Source organism: Mastigoproctus giganteus, chromosome 3 (genome assembly GCF_048544385.1).
Source record: "Mastigoproctus giganteus isolate SK-2022 chromosome 3, ASM4854438v1, whole genome shotgun sequence".
NCBI classification, from domain to species: Eukaryota; Metazoa; Arthropoda; class Arachnida; order Uropygi; family Thelyphonidae; genus Mastigoproctus; species Mastigoproctus giganteus.
In genome coordinates this window covers 225,813,399-225,834,997 of record NC_143577.1, presented here as the reverse complement: position 1 = coordinate 225,834,997, position 21,599 = coordinate 225,813,399, and the positions used below count along the sequence as shown (strand labels likewise).

The window sequence follows — 21,599 nt, the reverse complement described above, 5'->3', positions numbered from 1 at the left end:
GTAGTGATTTAAAATCACTGTGTTGGAATTCCATCCTTGCTTTCTAATGCTAATTAAAAATAATCAAACCTCGATCATGTTTGTAATATTAATTAAAATCACAGGACTGTCATTCTTGATTTTAATAATATAATTAACATAGGAGACCCCTTCGTTTTTATAATATTAGTTAAAATAACTTCTTTCACATTTGATTACACTGAATTCCTGTTTTATACACCCTATAATATTTAATATATATAATAATATACATAATTCACGAAGCAGTGTAAATTCCAGGTGGCGCTGTTTATATATTTTTAATTACGGTTTTTAATTCAGAGTTGTTAATTGTAGGTTTAATAATAATTACTCTAGGAGATCCATTCTTTTTTATAATATTAATTAAAATAACTTCTTTCAGCTTTGATTACACTAAATTCCAGTTTTATACACCATATAATATTTAATATATATAATAATATACATAATTCACCAAGCGGAAAAAATTCCAGGTGGCGCTGTGTTATATTCTTTTAATTACGATGTTATTAATTCAGATCCTTGTTGGATTTCTGTTTAGAAATCTAACAAAGATCTTAATAATAGCTGCCATATAGATTCATTTATTAAAATTGTATGAGCTTACCTCAAATTACACTGAATTCCAGTTTTATACACTGACATATTCGTAACGTATAATATTTAACATAATTCACGGATTAGAGAAAATTCCAGGTGGCGCTGTGTTATATATTATTCTTTTAATTACGAAGTCGTAAAATTCTTAGTTTTAATAATAATTAATGCAAGAGAACCATTCTTTTTTTTATAATATTAATTAAAATAACTTCTTTTATCTTTGATTACATTGAATTCCAGTTTTAGACATCCTATAATATTTAACATATATAATAATAAACATAATTCACTGAGCATAAAAAATTCCAGGTGGCGTTGTGTTCTTTCTTTTAATTACGAAGTCGTTTGTAATTCAGAGCCTTGTTGGATTTCTGCTTAGAAGCAAATTAATAATGGCTACCATATAGATTCATTTATCAAAATTGTACGAGATTATTATTTGCTATTTGTAGTTTCCTGCTTCATCTTGTGTAGTCTTCGTAAGGGATTCAGTTCTGTTTTTTATAATTTTTTATAAAACAGAACTGAATAAATTAAAGAACGGATAAATTAAAAAATAATAATAATAAAGGGTTAATTAACTACTTATGTTAAGACTACAATTATCCTACTACCATTGATTGCATACGAAAATGATAAAATATTCGTTTTGATGTATTATCAAAGTATTATGCATTTCGGAATATTTACTGCAAAAAAAAAAGTTTGCAATATTCACAGTTGCAAGTGCAGTAAATTATGTTAATAAATATCCTATTTAATATCAGTAGTACCCGGTAGAAATGTGGAGTATTTCATAATTCCCTTGTATTTCAATTACCTGAGTAGTTGGCAAAGATAAATATTTTCTAATTTGTTTGCACAATAGGATAACGCATTTACTTCTAAAATACTTTAATTTCCCCTTTCTATTTTTAAGTGCCATTTGTCTTTGCTAATGCTGCATTTCTTTCACTTGTGGAATTATAAAAATAATAATTGCCTTTCTGTTTCTTTCAGCAACAGCACTCGGGGATCGCCCACCTCATGGTTCGTATACTTTCATTTTCGCTCATTAGTTGTTTAACTTACAATACTGGTGTACCTTTTTTTCTTCATTTGTTACCTTTTCGCTTTCTAGAACAACCGTGACGTCATCTGTTTCCTTGGAAACATCTGTGGGGCGATTACTTACTACTATTCGCAATAGCTGAGTGAAGGTTTGATTTTTTTTTTTTTTTTTTTTTAATCCTTTGTATTCTATTTGTTTACAGACGCCAGTGCCCGATAAGATAATTTGGTATCAGCAATCTTTAAGAAAGAAAATTGGATTTTATCCGTGGCGAGCTTCGTTACATTGTAGTGATCTTTAAGTTATCTCCGGTTTCTAGTTTTAAATTAGAAAAAGGATCATATATGTGAAACAAGAGATGTAACTCATTTTGTGCCTACAGGACTCGTTGTGTGATCAGTAATTTCTATTAGCCTCAACTTTTTCTTATGGTAACAATGAAGTTTTATAATAATCCAGAAAGAGAGAGAGGAGGAGAAGGACAAGGAGGATAGGGCTTGTTTTACTTCCGATTGCAATGAATACCTCCACCATGGCTAATTTAACTACATACCAGAAACATCGCTATCTTTCTTCAAATAGATTCGCTTCAAAATCTTAATTAAAAGAATAAAGAATGTTAAAAGAAATTCATAGATCGAAAGACAAGGCGAAATAAACCGAGAGAATTAGAGAGAGGGTGTTTCTCCATTTAAGCTGGATCTTGGTTTCAATAGTGAACACCTTCACTGGTGTTCAAAAGTTAAGGTCCAACCAAAATGTAGTAAATTTAATATTCTCTCTAATTTAATATGATAAATCCGAATATGACGTTGGAATATCAATTTAAGCTCCAGAACATGCAAACGGGGAGGTATAAAAGTGGCATTGCGACAGCATCAGACATATATATTTAAGGTAATACAGAACACATATGACTCTAAATTTTCTTATTTAGTCCACAATGCAACTTAGGCAATTTTAAGATTAAATTTTTTTTCCGTTATATTTCTGAAATTTAGCAAAACTCGAGTTAGAAAAGCAGTGATGTGATAATGTAGTATGAAGAAGCATTGCAGGGTTATTAGATATGATCTTTCTGATTTAAAAATCTTATTCTGAAAAAAGTAATAAAGATACAAATTCAAATTATTATTTTAACAGAACTAGAGCTTGTTACTCGTATCCATATAGCTTTATTTGTCTGCAGAAGTGAATGTTTACAGCCCGATTTGCGGGCTGAAAAACTCGGAATTACTCGCGAAGTGGGAACTCTACTACTCCACCACCTGAGATCGGCCCAAAATTATAGCTTGGATTAAAGAGCAGTTTAGAAATTGGTCCATTCATCTCAACCCAAAGAAGGGTTTTGTGTACTTTCCTGTCATCCAAGAAAATCTGTAATTACTCTTCCTGGAGATTTTCTTAAGGACCAACTGAAAAGGAAAAGAAGCATCGTGTACTGCAGTTTACTAGATATATTGCTACTCCAGCTGCTAGAGAAAAACAATAATAATCAGATTTTTTGTTTCATCACGATAGTCCGCCACTTCATAATCACAGAGGTTTTTCGCGGATGGTTTGTTTGTTTGTTTGTTATTTGGTTTTTAGGAGCCTTAGCAACTAAGGCCATATTGCTCCGGGATATGCGGTGGTCATTCCCTGACCTTTCCGCATTCTCCGTATTTGGTGGTGATGGGTTCGAACCCCGGTCCAATCAAGAAGCGTGTGCTACGCACTGCTGCTCCTTCCCACCTGGCTACGGAGGCGCCTTTCGCGGCTGGATTGTACCACAGATGGTGGACAAAGCAATAGAAACATCTATCAGAAGTCAGTCAGAAGCTTTTGAATTACCATGCGAAACCTGAAGGACACCGATATGGAACAGTAAGAAATTCAAGACTACGGAACGGTCCTACAGAGATCTGGCACGATTCATCCAAAAGAGAGTCACCAATTGATAGTTAATGGAGATCTGTGTTGTTGATGCCATTAAACTCGCACAAGAGTTCTATGGGAATAATATCAGTTGATGATAGCGCTGTCAGTTGGTTATCTCCATCCTCATGTTCTCTGAACCACTTCTTGAGAATAAGTGTCCTATGTGGTGCATCATTTTCATCATGAAAGATACCGTCCTGGATGGGGAGAAATGCTGCTGCATAGGTTGCAGATGATCGGGTAAGTCATCCCCGTGAGATGAGCTAACCGATCACCCTGATTCCTATCCGTCTGGATCCTGTCTTATCAGTTTTAAAGTTTGTATTGAAGTTAGGAGTCTATATATCATATCAACTGATTCAGAAATTATAACTTTTCTCTTTGTTTCAGGTAAAGTAAAACTATTCCACACCATTTCAGACAAAATCAGAGTGTTGGCTATTAAGAACTGCATAGAAACAAAATTGAGGTCGCTGCGAAACCATTTCGCCCTCGTGGGTAGCACAGTTGGTATAATCACTGTCCTCCTCACACAGGGTGGAAAAGATCTAAGTTTGAATTCTGTCAATGACGCGTGGAACTTTTATGGATCATTTTCACAACGTGGCTGAGTTAGTCGGTCTCATCCTTTCCGGTTTTTCTCTGGTTTTTCGCCTGGTTTTTCGTCTAGCAAACAGCAAATCGACCACAGGACACGTGCAACTTAAAGAAATATTATATACGGCGCGATATGGCTTAAGTTGCTGATGCACCTAAAACTCTATAACAACAGAAACCATTTCAAAGAAAGTTTGTAGACAGAATACTGTTCTAAACTGTAACTTTTAAGATGGCAAGCAAAATTCAGGAAATGGGAACTATCTTAAATCTAAATAAAAGAAATACTGGCAATCCAAGAACACGAAATGCACCAGAAGTAATTGATATGGTAAGGAACAGTTCCAGGGAAAATACGAAAGTATCGGCAGCTTTAGAAATAAGCAAAAGATTCAAAGGATCCTCCACTCTGGGCTTTATCTCTTTGAACGCCAATTTCAACCAATTAACCGATGAAGATAAAGAACTATTGGAGTTCTGTAAAACAGTACTTGAAATGTGTGCCCTTTAGAGATAAATTTCACAATTATTCATTTCTTCTTGTGGGTATTTTGAAGAATAATGAGTTTCCAAAAGAGACACACTGCTCTCGAAAATGGAGATCAGTGTCTTAAAGAACATTTTTGTGCGCTACTCTGTACATTATTATATCATGCTAAGCATGTACATCTTAATCGCAGCAGCAAGAAAAATAAATATGCGTATAAAACAAAATTTGTAGTGTATGGGACTATACAACTGCGGTATTATTGCAACTTCTCCAAGTGAAAATCGTTGGATTATTTTCACTGGCAAAAATCGAAATAGAATAGAATAAGTCAAACGAAACTCCAAGTAACTGAACTCTCATTTTCTTTAGATAATTTGAGTTGGCAGCCTACGTTGTCATGAAATTGTGTAGTCTACTGGAACTGGTCCAGATGCTAACAATAATACAGAAAGCGAATGTTTCCAGCTATTATAGTCACTTGTATATTTGCAAAATAGATTACGTTAACTTGATCAGCATTAATTAATTAATACTTCTATAACTTGGGAGGTAAGGTGATTTTAAAAATCACGTGACTTTATTGATAGTCGTACTTGGTGATAGGATGATTCCAAAGTGGTGCATGAATCTTTTAAGGAACTATTTTGCTGAGAAAACTTGGAAAGCTTTCAAAAAAAAGTTCTACTATTGTATGTATATTGTTGAAACATTCATGGACGTTTGGGAGCATTGTCTTATTCACCCTATTTATCACCAACCCACTTTCCTCTCTTCTTGACCATCAGAGAAGAGTCTTCGTTCTAATCTCTTTTAAAGAACGAAAGCTGAGCAACTTTATCACAATGATAATATTGAAGAGAACATTATAATAATTTACGATGGTATTGCTGTACCTGATGAAGGTATACTTCTTCTACGAGTTCTATATTTGGAAGTCATCTCAAAGAGTCCTCGCAGCATCGATTTATGAAAAGGAGGAATCGTGAACGTGAGTGAAATGGCACTTTACAATTAGTAGCCTGGTGTGGCTGGTACAAATGCCACATCGCACGTTGCGGAAGTTATATATTGTGTGTCAGTACAATTTGAAAAACACACATTGACATATACCACATGACCGAGCCATATGACTATAATACAAACTATTATTGCTACGATGAGTGGCTTTGGTAAAGCAACTTGAAACAGCAACAAAAGTTAAATGGACAATATTTATCATAAATGCCTGTTATTGACTTTTATTACACTCCCACCTGGAGTCATTATTAAAATAAATTTAGCTGATAATTATGGAAAACAAATCGTGTTCTCTAGTTAGTGATTTAAAACTTACTGCCTGCACATTTGGCCTTCTGAATTGAACAAAATTATTCTCTATCTTATACAATCTTTATCTCTCTGTCTTAGCTAATTCTTATCTGTCTGTGTATGTAAACCTATCCAGACCACTCTAACGATCGTTCACTTGCTTCTCAGCATTATCTGAACTGACACCTGAACCTGTTACAATGCTTAAACACTAAATTACACCTCCGATGTATGGAGAACTGAACTCACAATTATTAAACGGTTGACCGAAGTAAAACAAAACACAATACACTTTATCCTTTGATCCCTCAATGATCGTTTCCTGTATAAAATTTGCTCTCGTAAGTCTTATTAATTCCACAGTAGCATTGCAAACTCTAACCTTATGTGAGTACCACTCATCTGCCTAGGAAAAGCTCATCAGTTTAGCTGATATTTCAAAAAATACCTTTTGGAAAATTTCCCTTGGGTTACGCGGAATGGCGCAGTGTTACGTCAGTGAAATTGTGGACTAAACCGGAGAGACTGGATTTAACTTTAGACATTGATTGTGATCTCGATGCGGGGGTATTCAATTGCATTTTCCTTCCAAGAGCTTAGAATACCATCTGATATAAATCGCCTGGTTCCTGCCAATCATGCAGAGCATCAGCTATAAAAGAGACGCAGGAGGTATCGGCAATTACTCTTTTCCACGGTAATTGCGCCGTTCACAAGAGAAAGCGTAATCGGCCGTTCCGTAGGTGGTCACAGTGAGGGTCGTGTCATCGCGCCATATCATGAGACCAATGTTACCGGTGCACAATATCGATCCGTCACACAAAGGAAGAAAGGACAGAAGGATGCCGTTATTCGCCGACCCCCGATCCTATAAATCCTGCTAGATACCCGAAGCTGTAAATTTGAGCAGAGAACCACGCGAGGGTGCTATATAAGTGGCTATTTTTGCAACTGATAGTTCAGCATGCGATTGGTCATGTTTTTTGGGAATTCATTAAGTCGTTTTCTACAGTATCTGCAGCTCTGGAACTTTGTTCTTCGATAGTGACTAAGTGTGAAACGTCCATATGTCTAGTTCGATTCACTCATCAGTTCTTGTATCTAATGACGTCTTCAGCTCTGTAACTTTGTTTTTCAAGGATGACTAAGTGCGAAATGTTCTTGTAATAGGGTTGTAGGAGCATCAGCGACTTAGACCATATTGCTCCGAGTATATTGTCTGTAAATTGCATGTGTTCTGTGGTCGTTTTTCTGTTTGTTGGACAAAAAACTCGAGTTTCCAGGAGAAAAACCATGCTACCCTCGCCTGAGGCCGATTAACTCAGCAACTTTGTGAGAAAGACCAATAAAAATTCCACATGCCATCGACGGGACTCGAACTTTGGTCTTTTCATTTCGGTGTGGAGAGGACGGCAATTCTATCAACCGTGTTCCCCAAGAGGGCAAGGGTGAAATGACCATATGTGTAGTTCGATTCAATCATCAGTTCCTGTATCTAAGACGTGACAAAGTTATGGATTAAGGCTCATTAAGAAGAGCTCGATCTGCCCTGTCAAAGATATTCAGGTCGCCTACAATACGTGAGATCTTACAATAAAGTCCTTTCAGTAGTGATGTCACATTGCTCTGAATATCTTTAATTGTTTCTAAATAAAATAACGAATTTGTGTTCTGACAGTGAATCAGGATCTAATTTTTCGACAAGAAAACACAACTCTTGAATAACAAAGTTAAAAGAAAGGCAAAATTTTATTTGATAACCGTTTTTGTTTTGTTTATGGTTCGACAACACTTAATGGTTTTCTATATTTTATGTAAAAAGGTTTCAAATATCTCCCCAGGAGGTTTGTACAGCCCACGGAATTCCAATCTAATTAAACCCTAGAAAAAGTTACAAATCGCAAATACAAATCAAATTACCTTATACCGGTATTCCGACTTTTTAAAGATGTATTCCTGTATTTCTCAAACAAATTACTCCTCGTTTGAAGTTGTGTCTTGTTCCGCGATTATCTGCAAACATATTCATCCTCTGGGAATAATTTATTGAGAAGTGTTTCTCACTTTAAAAGAGGTCGGGAGTCTCCCCTACAGAATTGCATCTAACTACATTTCGAATTATGAGCTACCCTCAGACACTTCACGCCATAGATTTTATGGAAGGAGAAAGCTACTGGGAGACTTTATAAGCTGTAATATTTCCTTTTATAACTGCTCCTACCGACACCAGGATTTTAGTGATTCACTCACGTGGGATGATATTTCCTGTACAGCAGTTAAAGCGTCTCAAGGTATCTTTTAAGTTTATATTTTAGATCTATACGCAAATAGCATGGTTCAATCTGATCGGTGTTTTTGTAGAATTTCTTCGCTGCTAACTAAACAAGAGTTCTAGCGATCATGCTTAAACATAACGATTTCTTAGCCAATCCAAATTTTAAGCTTCAGTATACGTGAGGTACATAAATCATCTGATATCGAGATTATGTATAATATTATTGCTGAATGTAAATATAAATAGTAGACTGGAGGTATCTTTGCAACTCCAGGAAATATTTAATCGAACGCGCATGACAATAAATGACGAACTGTAAGGTTAAAACAAAAATCTAATAAATAAAGATGCTTTTTTTTGTTTTTTTTTTTACCTTAAGAACCCATTCTTCCCCCTCCCCCATACTGTAAATTTCGAGTACGTATATTGTTGATTTTTGAACACAAGTTCTGACTAGTGGTACTTAGAATTTGAGTATTCACCATTTTTCATAGAAAAATAATTCATTATTTGCGGTAGAGAAAAACCACCTCTTATCACTGTCCACCATCCCACCAGGTGGGAACGTCTGAATTCGAATCCTATCAGTGACGGTGGAAATTTTTTTTTCACAACTTGGCCGAGTTAGTCTGTCAGGGTAGAAGGTGACATGGTTTTATCTCCAGGAGCTCGGTTTTTCTATCCAGTAAACCTACTAAAGAATAAAAGCAATCGCAAGCACAATAAACTGAGACATCATAGCCTTAGTTGCTTTGGTGCTTAATACGCATCACATCTGCATTTCCAAAAAAAAAAAAAATCAAGTGTACTGCTATGTACTAATGTGCCATATCATGGGAATATATGTACAGGATTGTGGGGGTGGGTTTCGTTATCTTTATTATTCTGAAAATCCTATTCCTCAAAGAGGCCTACAATTATATTATATTATGTTATATTTTTTTTATATCCCCTTATTTTAACCCCTCCCACTTTTACACCTGACTTGATTGATTTCAGAAAATTCCCAGACTCACGGGGACCCCTAATATATTAAGGTATTCTTCCACTGGACTGGCTGAGTTTAGAAATGACAGACACACACACAAGAATGTAGAATATACAAATTTGTTTTTTATTGTCATATTATATATAAGAAAATTACAATAACCTTTAACAGAATACAGTATTTAGTTTGACACTTGTTATTTTACTAATTTTTAAATGTGTATATATCTTGTAATTTACAGTCAACCTTGTTATCAAAAGAACTACTAAATCCTAATACTTATATATATCTACATATATATCACTGTGTCTCTTCATGTTGCTCTACAAAGATTTCAGTAGGTCCGGGCATTTATTACCCCTCACAATGCACAATCTGTCTCTTTGCTCCTTAACAGTCCATGTAAGTCAATAAACCACCATCAGCCAATGAACAGACAAAATATAATTTCATAAGTGCTCGTTTCCCAACTTATTAGGAAATACATGTATATTCATTCCAGAATCCTTACTTGCAAACAGTCAACAATATCCAACCAATTTACTTAGTTACCTTTCCGTTCAATTAATCCACTATTTCACAATTAGGGCTAGATGCTCATTTAATTGTTTACCTGTTTAATCATTTTCTACCCCAAATAAGTCATACTCACAGCAATTTAACATTCACAATAATTCAAGGACAAAATTTTTACTTCCTACTACAGATTAACTTACTCTTAAATTGCATTACTCTGATCTCTATACTAAATTAAATTATCACTCCTTAAGTATTACACTCGTTCAAATATATATATATATATATTTAGTACTTTGACATTCTCTCTTAAAACTTATAGCGTCCTCCTAGAGTCCTTTTCATTATTAAATTAGTTCCCCTTTTTACAAATTATATTCTCAGTACTTATTCTAACACTTACGCAATGGTCTGGTATTCCTCCCTGCTCGGTCTCTCTTCCTATCTGCTCGGGGTGAGGACTGGAAAGCGAAAGGTTGCTCATCCGGGGAACATAGTAATCTATCCTGGGTTTCTCTACCGGGTACTGCACGGCTGAAGATAATACCGGATCTTATCTCCTTTCTTCCTCCATCTGCGTTGCGTCCGAGGACTGGGATACCTTCCGGGTCGACTAGTCACTCAACTGCTCAATCGAGAAATTTGCCTCTATGGCGTTTCACCATTCTTCCTCCATAGACTGCATTAACTTCTTCAAGGGAACGATACTTCCGACTCTAGACTTTCACAAAATAAATTCTTATAATAAATTCTCCCACTACAGCTTCCATCTCTCCAGGACTGCTTCCACCACAAAAACTCCTCTCCGAATGATCAGTATCCATTTCTTCTTCCCTTCTCTCCTTTCTCTCAAATTTCCCACCGCTTTCTTCCTGGCCAATCGTTGACTTCCCTATCCTTTCCTTCGTGATCCTATTCGTCTCCCTTCATTTCCGTGGGCGTGCTTTCTTTTTCCTAGTGTGACCGAACTTCCGATAATCTGGAAAATACTGGTAATTTCTCGAAATTAAACGTAAGTTCCGGTCAGCTAAGAGAGTTTCAGGCTTTCTTTGTGACCTCACCCCCCATTACTACGTCGCCCACACCTGCTAGAGGTCGAACCGTGAAATTTATTAATAGGGCCACTTCCGCACTCAGTGCCCTTTCTATAGTGTATATGCTCCTGTCTTAAGTGGGATTTGTTTCGGTCCATTATGATTGCTTTTACTGACTCGCTTAAGGAATTTTTCCATACAACCGAGATTTAACTAACTGGGTGTGTTTGGACTAACCTTCGAATTTCAGTGTTTCTTAACAAATGATACTTGTCTGAAACTAACTATATACGCCACAATTAATTCTTCCAATATTTAACAAACTTTATTAAATTATTGTAAGGCTGGGACCTTACATTGCATTCCTCTCCCCCTAAAATTTATATCCCATATATATAAATTTTATACATGTCCTCAGGCGGATGTGCCTTCTTCCAGGGCCTACTTATTAATTACAATCTATCTCCCCTTCTAAATTTTCTATATACAATTATATACATGTACATTAATTAATTGCATAAATTTTTTTTTTTTTTTTTTTTTTTTCCACTAAACTATTCCCATCCTATGTTTTCATTAAATACTGCTCCTAAATACATTTGTTGTAGCCTGTTTGTCTCTTTCAACTTGAGGGCCCTTTCCCCATAGGAAGTTTCAGCTCTGTGGTTCCATGGCCATTCGATTCTTTTCGGCTCTGTTGATTCATCTACCAAGTTGTCATTCTTTTCACCTCCACTTTCTTCCACTTTATTTAACAGTTCGCTGTCTTCACGTTTCTCTTCCCTTCGAGACGTTTTCTTTCCAGATTTTCTATTGACCCTTTCTCTCATTTCCAAAACTCCCACGTGTAGCATCCTTCCACTTTCTCGACACTTTCTCTCATTATTCTTATTAGTTTTGTTGTTCTTCTTCAATTCCCTTAATTCTTCTTGTGCCACCAGAACTTTATTAACAGTGTTTGCCTTACACCCTTCTAATTGTTTCACACTCGTTCCCTTTGAAGATTCCCCTCTCTCTGGCTCATACTGGGCTCTGCCGCCAGCATTTTGCCTTCTGCCTACTTTATTACTCACAGGGGTATCATTATCGAAGTTAATGCAGCCACTCCCCACATCTATCTTGGCTCTTAACTTCTTTAGTAGGTCCGTGCCTAGTATTGCGTCATGTCGACGACTATTCACCCTATTTGCCACTAAATATGAATGGGGTATCATGATTTCACATCCCTGTATTCTTATCTTGTCTTTGACTATATAGTTGGTGTGAATTTCTTCAGCACCTACCCCTTTCACAAGAAATTCGCGGCAACATCTCACATCTCCGTTATTTGACCCTTTGCAGTATCTGATGAGGTAATCCCACATTAATATTGACCTCGAGGCTCCTGTGTCTACAAGAAATTTACCTGGTACCCCTCCTAAGCTTCCCTTTACATATAACAGGTCGTTCCCCCTTCCGTTATCACTTACAGCGCCTAAAGATATGTTTTTTCTTTTGGCTGTGTTTATGTGTAATGCTTGTTCACTCCTCCCAGGGTTTTGCTCCTGGCTGTAGTTACTACCTCCGCGGTATCCCCTTTGGCTATTCCTGTGTGGACAATATCTAGCGAGATGTTCCTTGCCCCCACATATGTAACACCTCCTCTGTCCATTTCGCCTATCTTCTCTGCCCTGTTTGTGGTCTTTCGCCCCCCTGCCTATTATTTTCATCTAGTGCATTCTTTTTTGTGTTTAATTGCTCTAATAATTTATTTAATTTTATTTCCATTCCCGCTATCTGTTTTTCTAGCCCTTCTAACTTAATTTCGCCTTCCCTTTCTTTATTACCTTTCCGTTTTGTCTCTTCTTCTGTCGCTAATACATTTATTTCCCCCCTTATTGCCCCCCGACCTTGGAGATCTAGCTTTTCCTCATCAGTGGCTAGTTTCATGGCCTCAGCTAATGAATTGGGTTTTCTCCTAAGGATTTCTCGCTTATATTTATCCCTGACCCCCATCAAAAATTGTCCCATCAGGATTTTGTCAAAGGCGCTATTTTCTTTTTCTGATACTTCTGTATTTAATTTTACTGTTAAAAACCTTTTGTAATAGTCCTCTATGCTTTCGCGATTATTTTGACTATAATTATTTAATATCCCGATTCCTTCTAGGAACGTGATCTTTGGGGAAAATAACTTCCTTAATATCTTTTCAAATTTGTCTAATGTTTCTATTTCCATCCCTTGGGTCTCCTCTAAATACCTAGTCTGGGCCCTGCCTTCCAGTTTGAATTCCGCCATCATGACTATTTCTAGTTCCGTTAATTCTTCCTTTTCCTTAATCATTTTCAGTTTTCTCAGAAAATGTTCCACATTTTCTGATGGTTCCCCTTTAAATACTTTTAAAAATTTGCTTAACTTAATTGGGCCCCTATTATCATTCCCTATACTAACAATTGTTTCTCCTGATGTCTCCTGCCCGTTGATATTTTCCTCCCTTTCTCTATCCCTACTGCTGTTCGCTCTCCTTGTAGCCATGACTTATCTTTCGAGGTTGGGGTTTAATCTAATTAACTCGTTATTTGTTGTCAATACCTTTCTTATTCTATAACTTAATTCACCTAATTCTAAACACAAGGAAATTCTATTTCAGTACCCACTTTAACTACTTACTTTTTCACTTTTCACTTTCTGGCTCGCCAGCTGAATTTTTTTCTATCAGTTTCAGCAACTGGATTACATATATATATATACATATATATATATATATTTCTTTTTTGTCGTTCTGAACTCAGCCTTCCGTCGTGAAGAATTATCCTGGCTCTGGCTCGCCAATTGTGGGGGGGGGGATTTCGTTATGTTATTTATTCTGAAAATCCTATTCCTCAAAGAGGCCTACAATTATATTATATTATGTTATATTTTTTTTATATCCCCTTATTTTAACCCCTCCCACTTTTACACCTGACTTGATTGATTTCAGAAAATTCCCAGACTCACGGGGACCCCTAATATATTAAGGTATTCTTCCACTGGACTGGCTGAGTTTAGAAATGACAGACACACACACAAGAATGTAGAATATACAAATTTGTTTTTTATTGTCATATTATATATAAGAAAATTACAATAACCTTTAACAGAATACAGTATTTAGTTTGACACTTGTTATTTTACTAATTTTTAAATGTGTATATATCTTGTAATTTACAGTCAACCTTGTTATCAAAAGAACTACTAAATCCTAATACTTATATATATCTACATATATATCACTGTGTCTCTTCATGTTGCTCTACAAAGATTTCAGTAGGTCCGGGCATTTATTACCCCTCACAATGCACAATCTGTCTCTTTGCTCCTTAACAGTCCATGTAAGTCAATAAACCACCATCAGCCAATGAACAGACAAAATATAATTTCATAAGTGCTCGTTTCCCAACTTATTAGGAAATACATGTATATTCATTCCAGAATCCTTACTTGCAAACAGTCAACAATATCCAACCAATTTACTTAGTTACCTTTCCGTTCAATTAATCCACTATTTCACAATTAGGGCTAGATGCTCATTTAATTGTTTACCTGTTTAATCATTTTCTACCCCAAATAAGTCATACTCACAGCAATTTAACATTCACAATAATTCAAGGACAAAATTTTTACTTCCTACTACAGATTAACTTACTCTTAAATTGCATTACTCTGATCTCTATACTAAATTAAATTATCACTCCTTAAGTATTACACTCGTTCAAATATATATGTATATATATTTAGTACTTTGACATTCTCTCTTAAAACTTATAGCGTCCTCCTAGAGTCCTTTTCATTATTAAATTAGTTCCCCTTTTTACAAATTATATTCTCAGTACTTATTCTAACACTTACGCAATGGTCTGGTATTCCTCCCTGCTCGGTCTCTCTTCCTATCTGCTCGGGGTGAGGACTGGAAAGCGAAAGGTTGCTCATCCGGGGAACATAGTAATCTATCCTGGGTTTCTCTACCGGGTACTGCACGGCTGAAGATAATACCGGATCTTATCTCCTTTCTTCCTCCATCTGCGTTGCGTCCGAGGACTGGGATACCTTCCGGGTCGACTAGTCACTCAACTGCTCAATCGAGAAATTTGCCTCTATGGCGTTTCACCATTCTTCCTCCATAGACTGCATTAACTTCTTCAAGGGAACGATACTTCCGACTCTAGACTTTCACAAAATAAATTCTTATAATAAATTCTCCCACTACAGCTTCCATCTCTCCAGGACTGCTTCCACCACAAAAACTCCTCTCCGAATGATCAGTATCCATTTCTTCTTCCCTTCTCTCCTTTCTCTCAAATTTCCCACCGCTTTCTTCCTGGCCAATCGTTGACTTCCCTATCCTTTCCTTCGTGATCCTATTCGTCTCCCTTCATTTCCGTGGGCGTGCTTTCTTTTTCCTAGTGTGACCGAACTTCCGATAATCTGGAAAATACTGGTAATTTCTCGAAATTAAACGTAAGTTCCGGTCAGCTAAGAGAGTTTCAGGCTTTCTTTGTGACCTCACCCCCCATTACTACGTCGCCCACACCTGCTAGAGGTCGAACCGTGAAATTTATTAATAGGGCCACTTCCGCACTCAGTGCCCTTTCTATAGTGTATATGCTCCTGTCTTAAGTGGGATTTGTTTCGGTCCATTATGATTGCTTTTACTGACTCGCTTAAGGAATTTTTCCATACAACCGAGATTTAACTAACTGGGTGTGTTTGGACTAACCTTCGAATTTCAGTGTTTCTTAACAAATGATACTTGTCTGAAACTAACTATATACGCCACAATTAATTCTTCCAATATTTAACAAACTTTATTAAATTATTGTAAGGCTGGGACCTTACAGGATGACAGAGAATATTCAGAAATAGGCAAGTAACGTGACAACGTTTTGAATGGGAGATAATGGTAGGAGCCCAGAGGGCTGTGATAGTGTTATCGGACAAGACATGCTGGAATAATTAGAGCTCCATACAACCGCCAAACCGTTGCAAGTACTGTCCCATTGCATTATGATTTGGACATCGTCTAATATAAGTTGTAGTAGTAGATAATAAATAAATAAATTTTCTGTTTATACTCCGGGACAACCAAACGGTCAGAGGAGTTCACAAGATAGATAGAATACAAGAAACAGCACCGTATTCAGTGGTCACGGGCTTGAACCCCGGTCACTCAAGGCACGTGTACTTATGCACCCGCGCGCCTGACCACTAGGCTACGGCGGCTGACGCCACTACACACACTGCTGCCTGCATGTTATAGAGAAAAAGGTCTATGGTAAGACGAAGATCGCTCGAATTGGATTCTGAAAACTATACAGTACTTCGCAAATATTGCAGGTCAGGGAGGGAAGTGTTATCGAGTGATTATGTTCAGTGAGGACAGGCTAGCACCCGTGATGTTCATAGTCATCACGGTGCTAGAATGGGCTGAGAAGTGGCAACTGAAGTTTAACATTGACAAATGCGAGGTACTGCATATGGGTAGAAGTAACCCCAGAGGAACGTACCAAATGTGTGGTACTACACTTAGGCTGGTAGAAAATGAAAAAGACTTGGGAGTAATTGTGCAGTCAGATATGAAGTTTTCGGAGCCATGCAGACAGGCTGCAAGAGCAGGACATTGGATTTTGTCAATGATATACAGAAATTTTGCTAGCAGGGAGGTCAGGTCAGGTCGAGCAATGGTCAGGCCACGCCTTGAGTACTGCGTACAGATCTGGAGGCCTCATTTTAGGAAGGATGTAGATTTTCTTGAGCGTGTACAGAGAAGGGCAACAAGATTGGTGAGGAGAATGGAGGGATCCTCTTACCAAGAGAGGCTTAAGTTCTGCAAATTGATGAGACTGGAGACTAGGCACATGCGAAGTGATCTGATTGAGTTGTATAAAGTCTTGAATGGGTTGAGCACGCTGAATTCTGATGGGATCCTTCCACTTGTTCAGATTACCAACCTACGGGGACATAAGTTCAAATTAAGAAAGGACAGATGTAGAATAGATGTGCGGAAATTTGTCTTTAGCCAGCGGGTGGTTAATTGCTGGAACAAACTTCCATCCGTCGTTGTGGAAGTTGATTGATTTAATAAATTCAAGGAGGAATTGGACAAACTTTTAGAGGGAATGGTTGTGTGAATTTTTTTTTTTTGGCTGATTCTACGTAAGCTCATACGTTTGCTTTCTTGCGTCACATGCCTCTATTACTATTACTATTACTATTACTAGACTAAAATTAGGCTGGATGAGCCTGCTGACACCATTACAGATGTCGATCCACGGTATTTCAAGTACCACTGTTTCCTAAACATTCCCCGCTACAAAAGCAGTGGCCTCTTCCTCTTTCCCTGTCCCTCTGACTTTCAACCCAGTAATTGAATAAGACTACATTCAAACAAATTTCACTAAATGATTTTTATTTTCTGGATTTTCACTTTATAGCTAAATCATAGAGCGTGAAAATTGTCAATTGTAAATTATAGTTCTGTTATTTATTGTTTTGAACAATTTCATTTTGTTCTTAATGTATGAATCGAAAATTTAAATTTTTTAAATTTTTCTGATATTTAATCCGATCTTAAAAAAAATAAATACTTTTGTTTCGGATAAATCGGAATTTTTTTTTCCATTTTTTTTTTCGAAGTATTCTGTCTAATGACTAATAACAGAGCAGTTGCCAGAGGTCACTGCGTATATATTTGGTATATTTTACCGATCGGTCACTAGAGGACACTGAGTTCGTCACCACAGTCAAACAAAACAATCGAGTCAATTTTAATGTAAAAATCATCGTTTGGCTTTGCGTAATTTAGAGATAATTATTCATAAAAAAAATTCTAATTAATGAAAACAGAGAAGAGGTTTTAAGATACTTGAAACCTAAATTTTTATAATGAAGAAAACTATCCGATTTTCACTTAAAATATAAAAAACTCTGCTATACAAATATCGTAAAATACCGAACGATGATTCTGATTAAATACAAGGCAGGATTTAAAAAAAAAAACAGGAGAGAGAGGAATTTGAAAAAGAAACACCAATACAATCTTTTCAGTGAAGCATGCACGTGGAAAATCCCCCCTACCACCACCTCCCTCTAGCGCAGTTATGTCGTCATGGTGTAAGCGCTTCCCTCTCTCATCTCAATTAGGGTAATTAGCTATTAAGTGCACACTAATTAAATTTGCTCGATCGCTTCAGATAGAAGACATGGCGGAAAGCTTGTGGTGAGAACTAGTGGCTGCGCATCGTTAAGGGTCTCTTGTACGTCTTAATTACTGTACTTAACTATCTCGTTATTGTCAGAACATGTGTTCTTTCGGCGAAATATGGGGAGGCGGTAATAAGGATTCTAATCCAGTTTAAGGCTATCATTTCCGTAATGTTCTCTTGAAGATTTTAGAAAACACGTAAGGCATGCATTTCGAGCACAGTTTTCCAATTTAATTAAACTTGTCTCGTTTTCTTTCTTTGATTAAACGTATGAACTTATATCTTAATGTTCTAACACCTAATCAACACAACAAAAAGTACCTGGCACCTCGAACGAGCTTCTCCAAGAATAATATTCAACAATTTAGAGGTGGACGGGACAAATATTAAAACGTGGGCAACGTAATTTAGTGAAATTATCCAAGTAATAGGATTCCACTGATGAAGATTTAAATACAGAAGGCGCACAAAGTTCTCCTTATCCATTTACGGAACGATTTAAAAATTCTCATTAAGCGCGAGACTGCGATAACAGAACTGGATGTCCGCCGTCATTACCGCATCGAAAATATTTCACTTTCTCTGCAAATCAAGGCGTTTTAAAGGTTGCTATTTCTGGAAGAATGGCGAACTGCAATTTTCAGTATCACTGTTACTTTTATTGTATCTAATGATCAGATTTCGAAGAGGGTTTGTAGTGTGCATGCGTATTAGACTGTCTGCAATGTAGCGTTAGTAATGAGGTGCGTTTTTTTATTTATGTTATTAAGTCGGTATATCGTGTTTAATGTCTGGTTTTACTTTTTGAGATATGAAAAACTCAAGTTTGGGAAAGAATGCTGATCATGAGTAGGGAATTATATTATTGGGACGAATTATGAAATATGGGTATCTCAGTGTGATCCCAAGAAGAAAAGGCAATTGGACATTTTATCTTCGAGTTGCGAAGCGCTTGAGTGAAAAAGATGCAGAATGTGGCCGGCGGAGAAGTGAATGTTGCATCACGATGTGATTGCTCACTCTGAGTTATCGATGAGGGGAATTTACTGAAACACAGATCCTTCAGATATACACTGAGTGATCACTGAATTATGACCACCTACCTAATACTTCGTAGGTCCTCCTTTTGCCCTCAGTACAGCAGCTGTCTGACGTGGCATTGTTGGAAGCGTTCCCGAGGTATGGCCAACGAAGCTGTGTGTAATGCGGTCAGCAATGCAGGTATGGAGGTGATTGGTGTATACAGACTCCTGATATGCCTTTCCATATTGTCCCACAAGTGCTCTATGGGATTGATATCTAGAGAGTTCGGAGGCTAATCGATATGCTGGAAGTCAGAACTGCGTTCCTCAAACCATTCCTGCACAACAAGTGCCCGATGGCTCGGCGCATTGTCATCTTGGAAGACACCATCGCCATTCGGGAAAAAGTGAAACATAGCTGGATATACACAGTCAGCAAGCAGTTTACGATAGCGAAGATCCCAGATACGTTGTTCCACATGCACCAGGGGTCCAAGTTCCTGCCAGTGAAACATACTCCACACCATACAACCGCCTCCACCGACCTGCACCTTTGATACCGTGCATAATGGATCAAGTGCCTCATGATGTTGACGCCAAATCCGTACACAACCATCCACGGTGTGGAGTAAATAACGTGACTCATCCGACCAGCACACCTTCTTCCAGTCTTCTAACGTCCAACTTGCGTGCTCTTTGCACCAGGCGAGTCTTTTACGCCGATGAACCTTGGTTAGGAGAGGATGCCGTAGGGGTCGTCTGCTGGTATAGCCCATACGTGCGAGTGTGCGACGCATGGTCATACCAGATATTGTTCCGGGTTGGCCCATGTTGTATTGGGTAGTCAACTCTTCAACAGCGCTGCACCTGTTCGCCTGTACGAGTCATCGGACCTGGCGCTCACTTGTAACATCAACCTTTCGCTGACCTTTGCAGTTTTGCCGTAGGATCGTTGTTTGACTATTTTGACGCCAGTCCTGGTACACTTTAACTAAGGCGGCTCTCGAACACCCCACCAGTTCAGCCGCTTGGGAAATCGAGACACCAGCTCGTTGAGCACCCACAATCTGTCCTTTATAAAAGTCCGATAAATCTTTCCTTTTACCCATCAGGCTCGGAATTTTACTACCTACTGAACCACTGACACCTTATCTATGTTACGTAGGTCGACTAACTCCGCACTCTCGTACCTCACATGGTCAACGGGTCGCATTCAGTTTTCATAGGGGTGGTCATAATTCGGTATCACTCAGCGTATTCTCTCCCTACTTTTCGTATTTGGCTCCATATAACTGCTTCTTATTCCGAAGTATCAATATCTCGCTGAAAGGGACAGATTTTGAGCCTGAAAATTTTTTGAAGTAAATCTAACAGTATATAGAATGCATTAAAATTGATATCACTGAACGAGTTCCGAAAAGATGCTTCGACTCTTGTGAGGAAAGAATAGCTTCATATGAAACAACCCCAGGAACGTATTTTGAAGGAAACAAAAGAAAATAATTGGTTAGTGAAGTTTTAACTTACTTATAAAGTCATTTCTGGAAATTTCTAACCATATTTAATGCCCCTACACGAGGGACCTTTTTCAGGTCATCTGTGGGTGAATGTGTGGTTGTTGTAAAGGGTAAGCAAATCTTAGGTAGTTAGGGTTTGTCTTCCTTATCCTTAAGGGAAAGCTGATATTAATGAGACCGTATTTCCATTTATTCATTACAACGATAATCTAGAGGTTATACGATGATCGGGTGAAAGAACTGAGTAATTTACATGACACCATAAATACGGTAACATTGCTGTAGTCTTTCTTGTATGTTTACAAGAAAGACTACAGCAATTGATTAGTAAGTTTGTACAGGCAGAGGTCAGAATGACCTTTGTACGCCAGAGTAGACCTTGTGAGCTATCAAGGATGAAAAATGGGCATCCTCTCTCAGTATCTATGTATACTTGATGAGCATTGCGATTGCGGGCTGTGCTGCTATGACCAGAGTGGAAAACAGATATTAGACCATGCGAATGTCGTTAAAAAACCGTCAACATGACGTTCATATTCATCGGAAAAAGTCCAAGAGCTCACCAGGAAAGCTCGTCTCTGGGTGAAACAGTTAAAGTTTGAGGTAAATTAAATTTAGGAACAATTCACTACTACTAGAAAACAAGATATTTGATAGTCCGATTATCTTATTGATTAAAAGACAACAGCACTTAACTGGTGTATTACAGGTCCCCAATATAATGAATTTTAAATCAGAAGAAAACTCGAAAAATTCTGGGGATTATGCTTGAAACTTAAATTATGCCAAATAATGATTGCAGCACATGATCTGCTAAATGAGATAAATTGTTACATAAACAATCTGGATATCTGCAAAAGGGTGAAGAAGAGTAAAGTAATTTTCTTAAGATCAAGGGTGGTAGACAGGAGTTAATTTACGCCTCGCCAAGTGTTAATGAGATCTTTTGATTTGTTTCTGTTTTTCGCCCCTGGTTGAAACTCAGCAGTCTCGATGACGTTAGGAGCAGAGATGAGCGTGTAAAATTCCGCTACCATTAT

At 37.4% G+C, this 21,599-nt stretch overlaps 1 protein-coding gene across 4 annotated transcripts in view; it reads left to right on the top strand.

Annotated features, from left to right (window-relative positions):
• Positions 1–21,599, top strand: part of LOC150088797 (transducin-like enhancer protein 4) — a 204,986-nt gene that overhangs the window by 117,147 nt on the left and 66,240 nt on the right. For all 4 annotated transcript variants that reach the window (XM_090369662.1, XM_090369663.1, XM_090369660.1 and 1 more), the window contains one exon: positions 1,621–1,650. In XM_090369662.1, the coding sequence (XP_090225788.1) occupies positions 1,621–1,650 (30 nt within the window). The remainder of the gene's footprint in view (positions 1–1,620; positions 1,651–21,599) is intronic.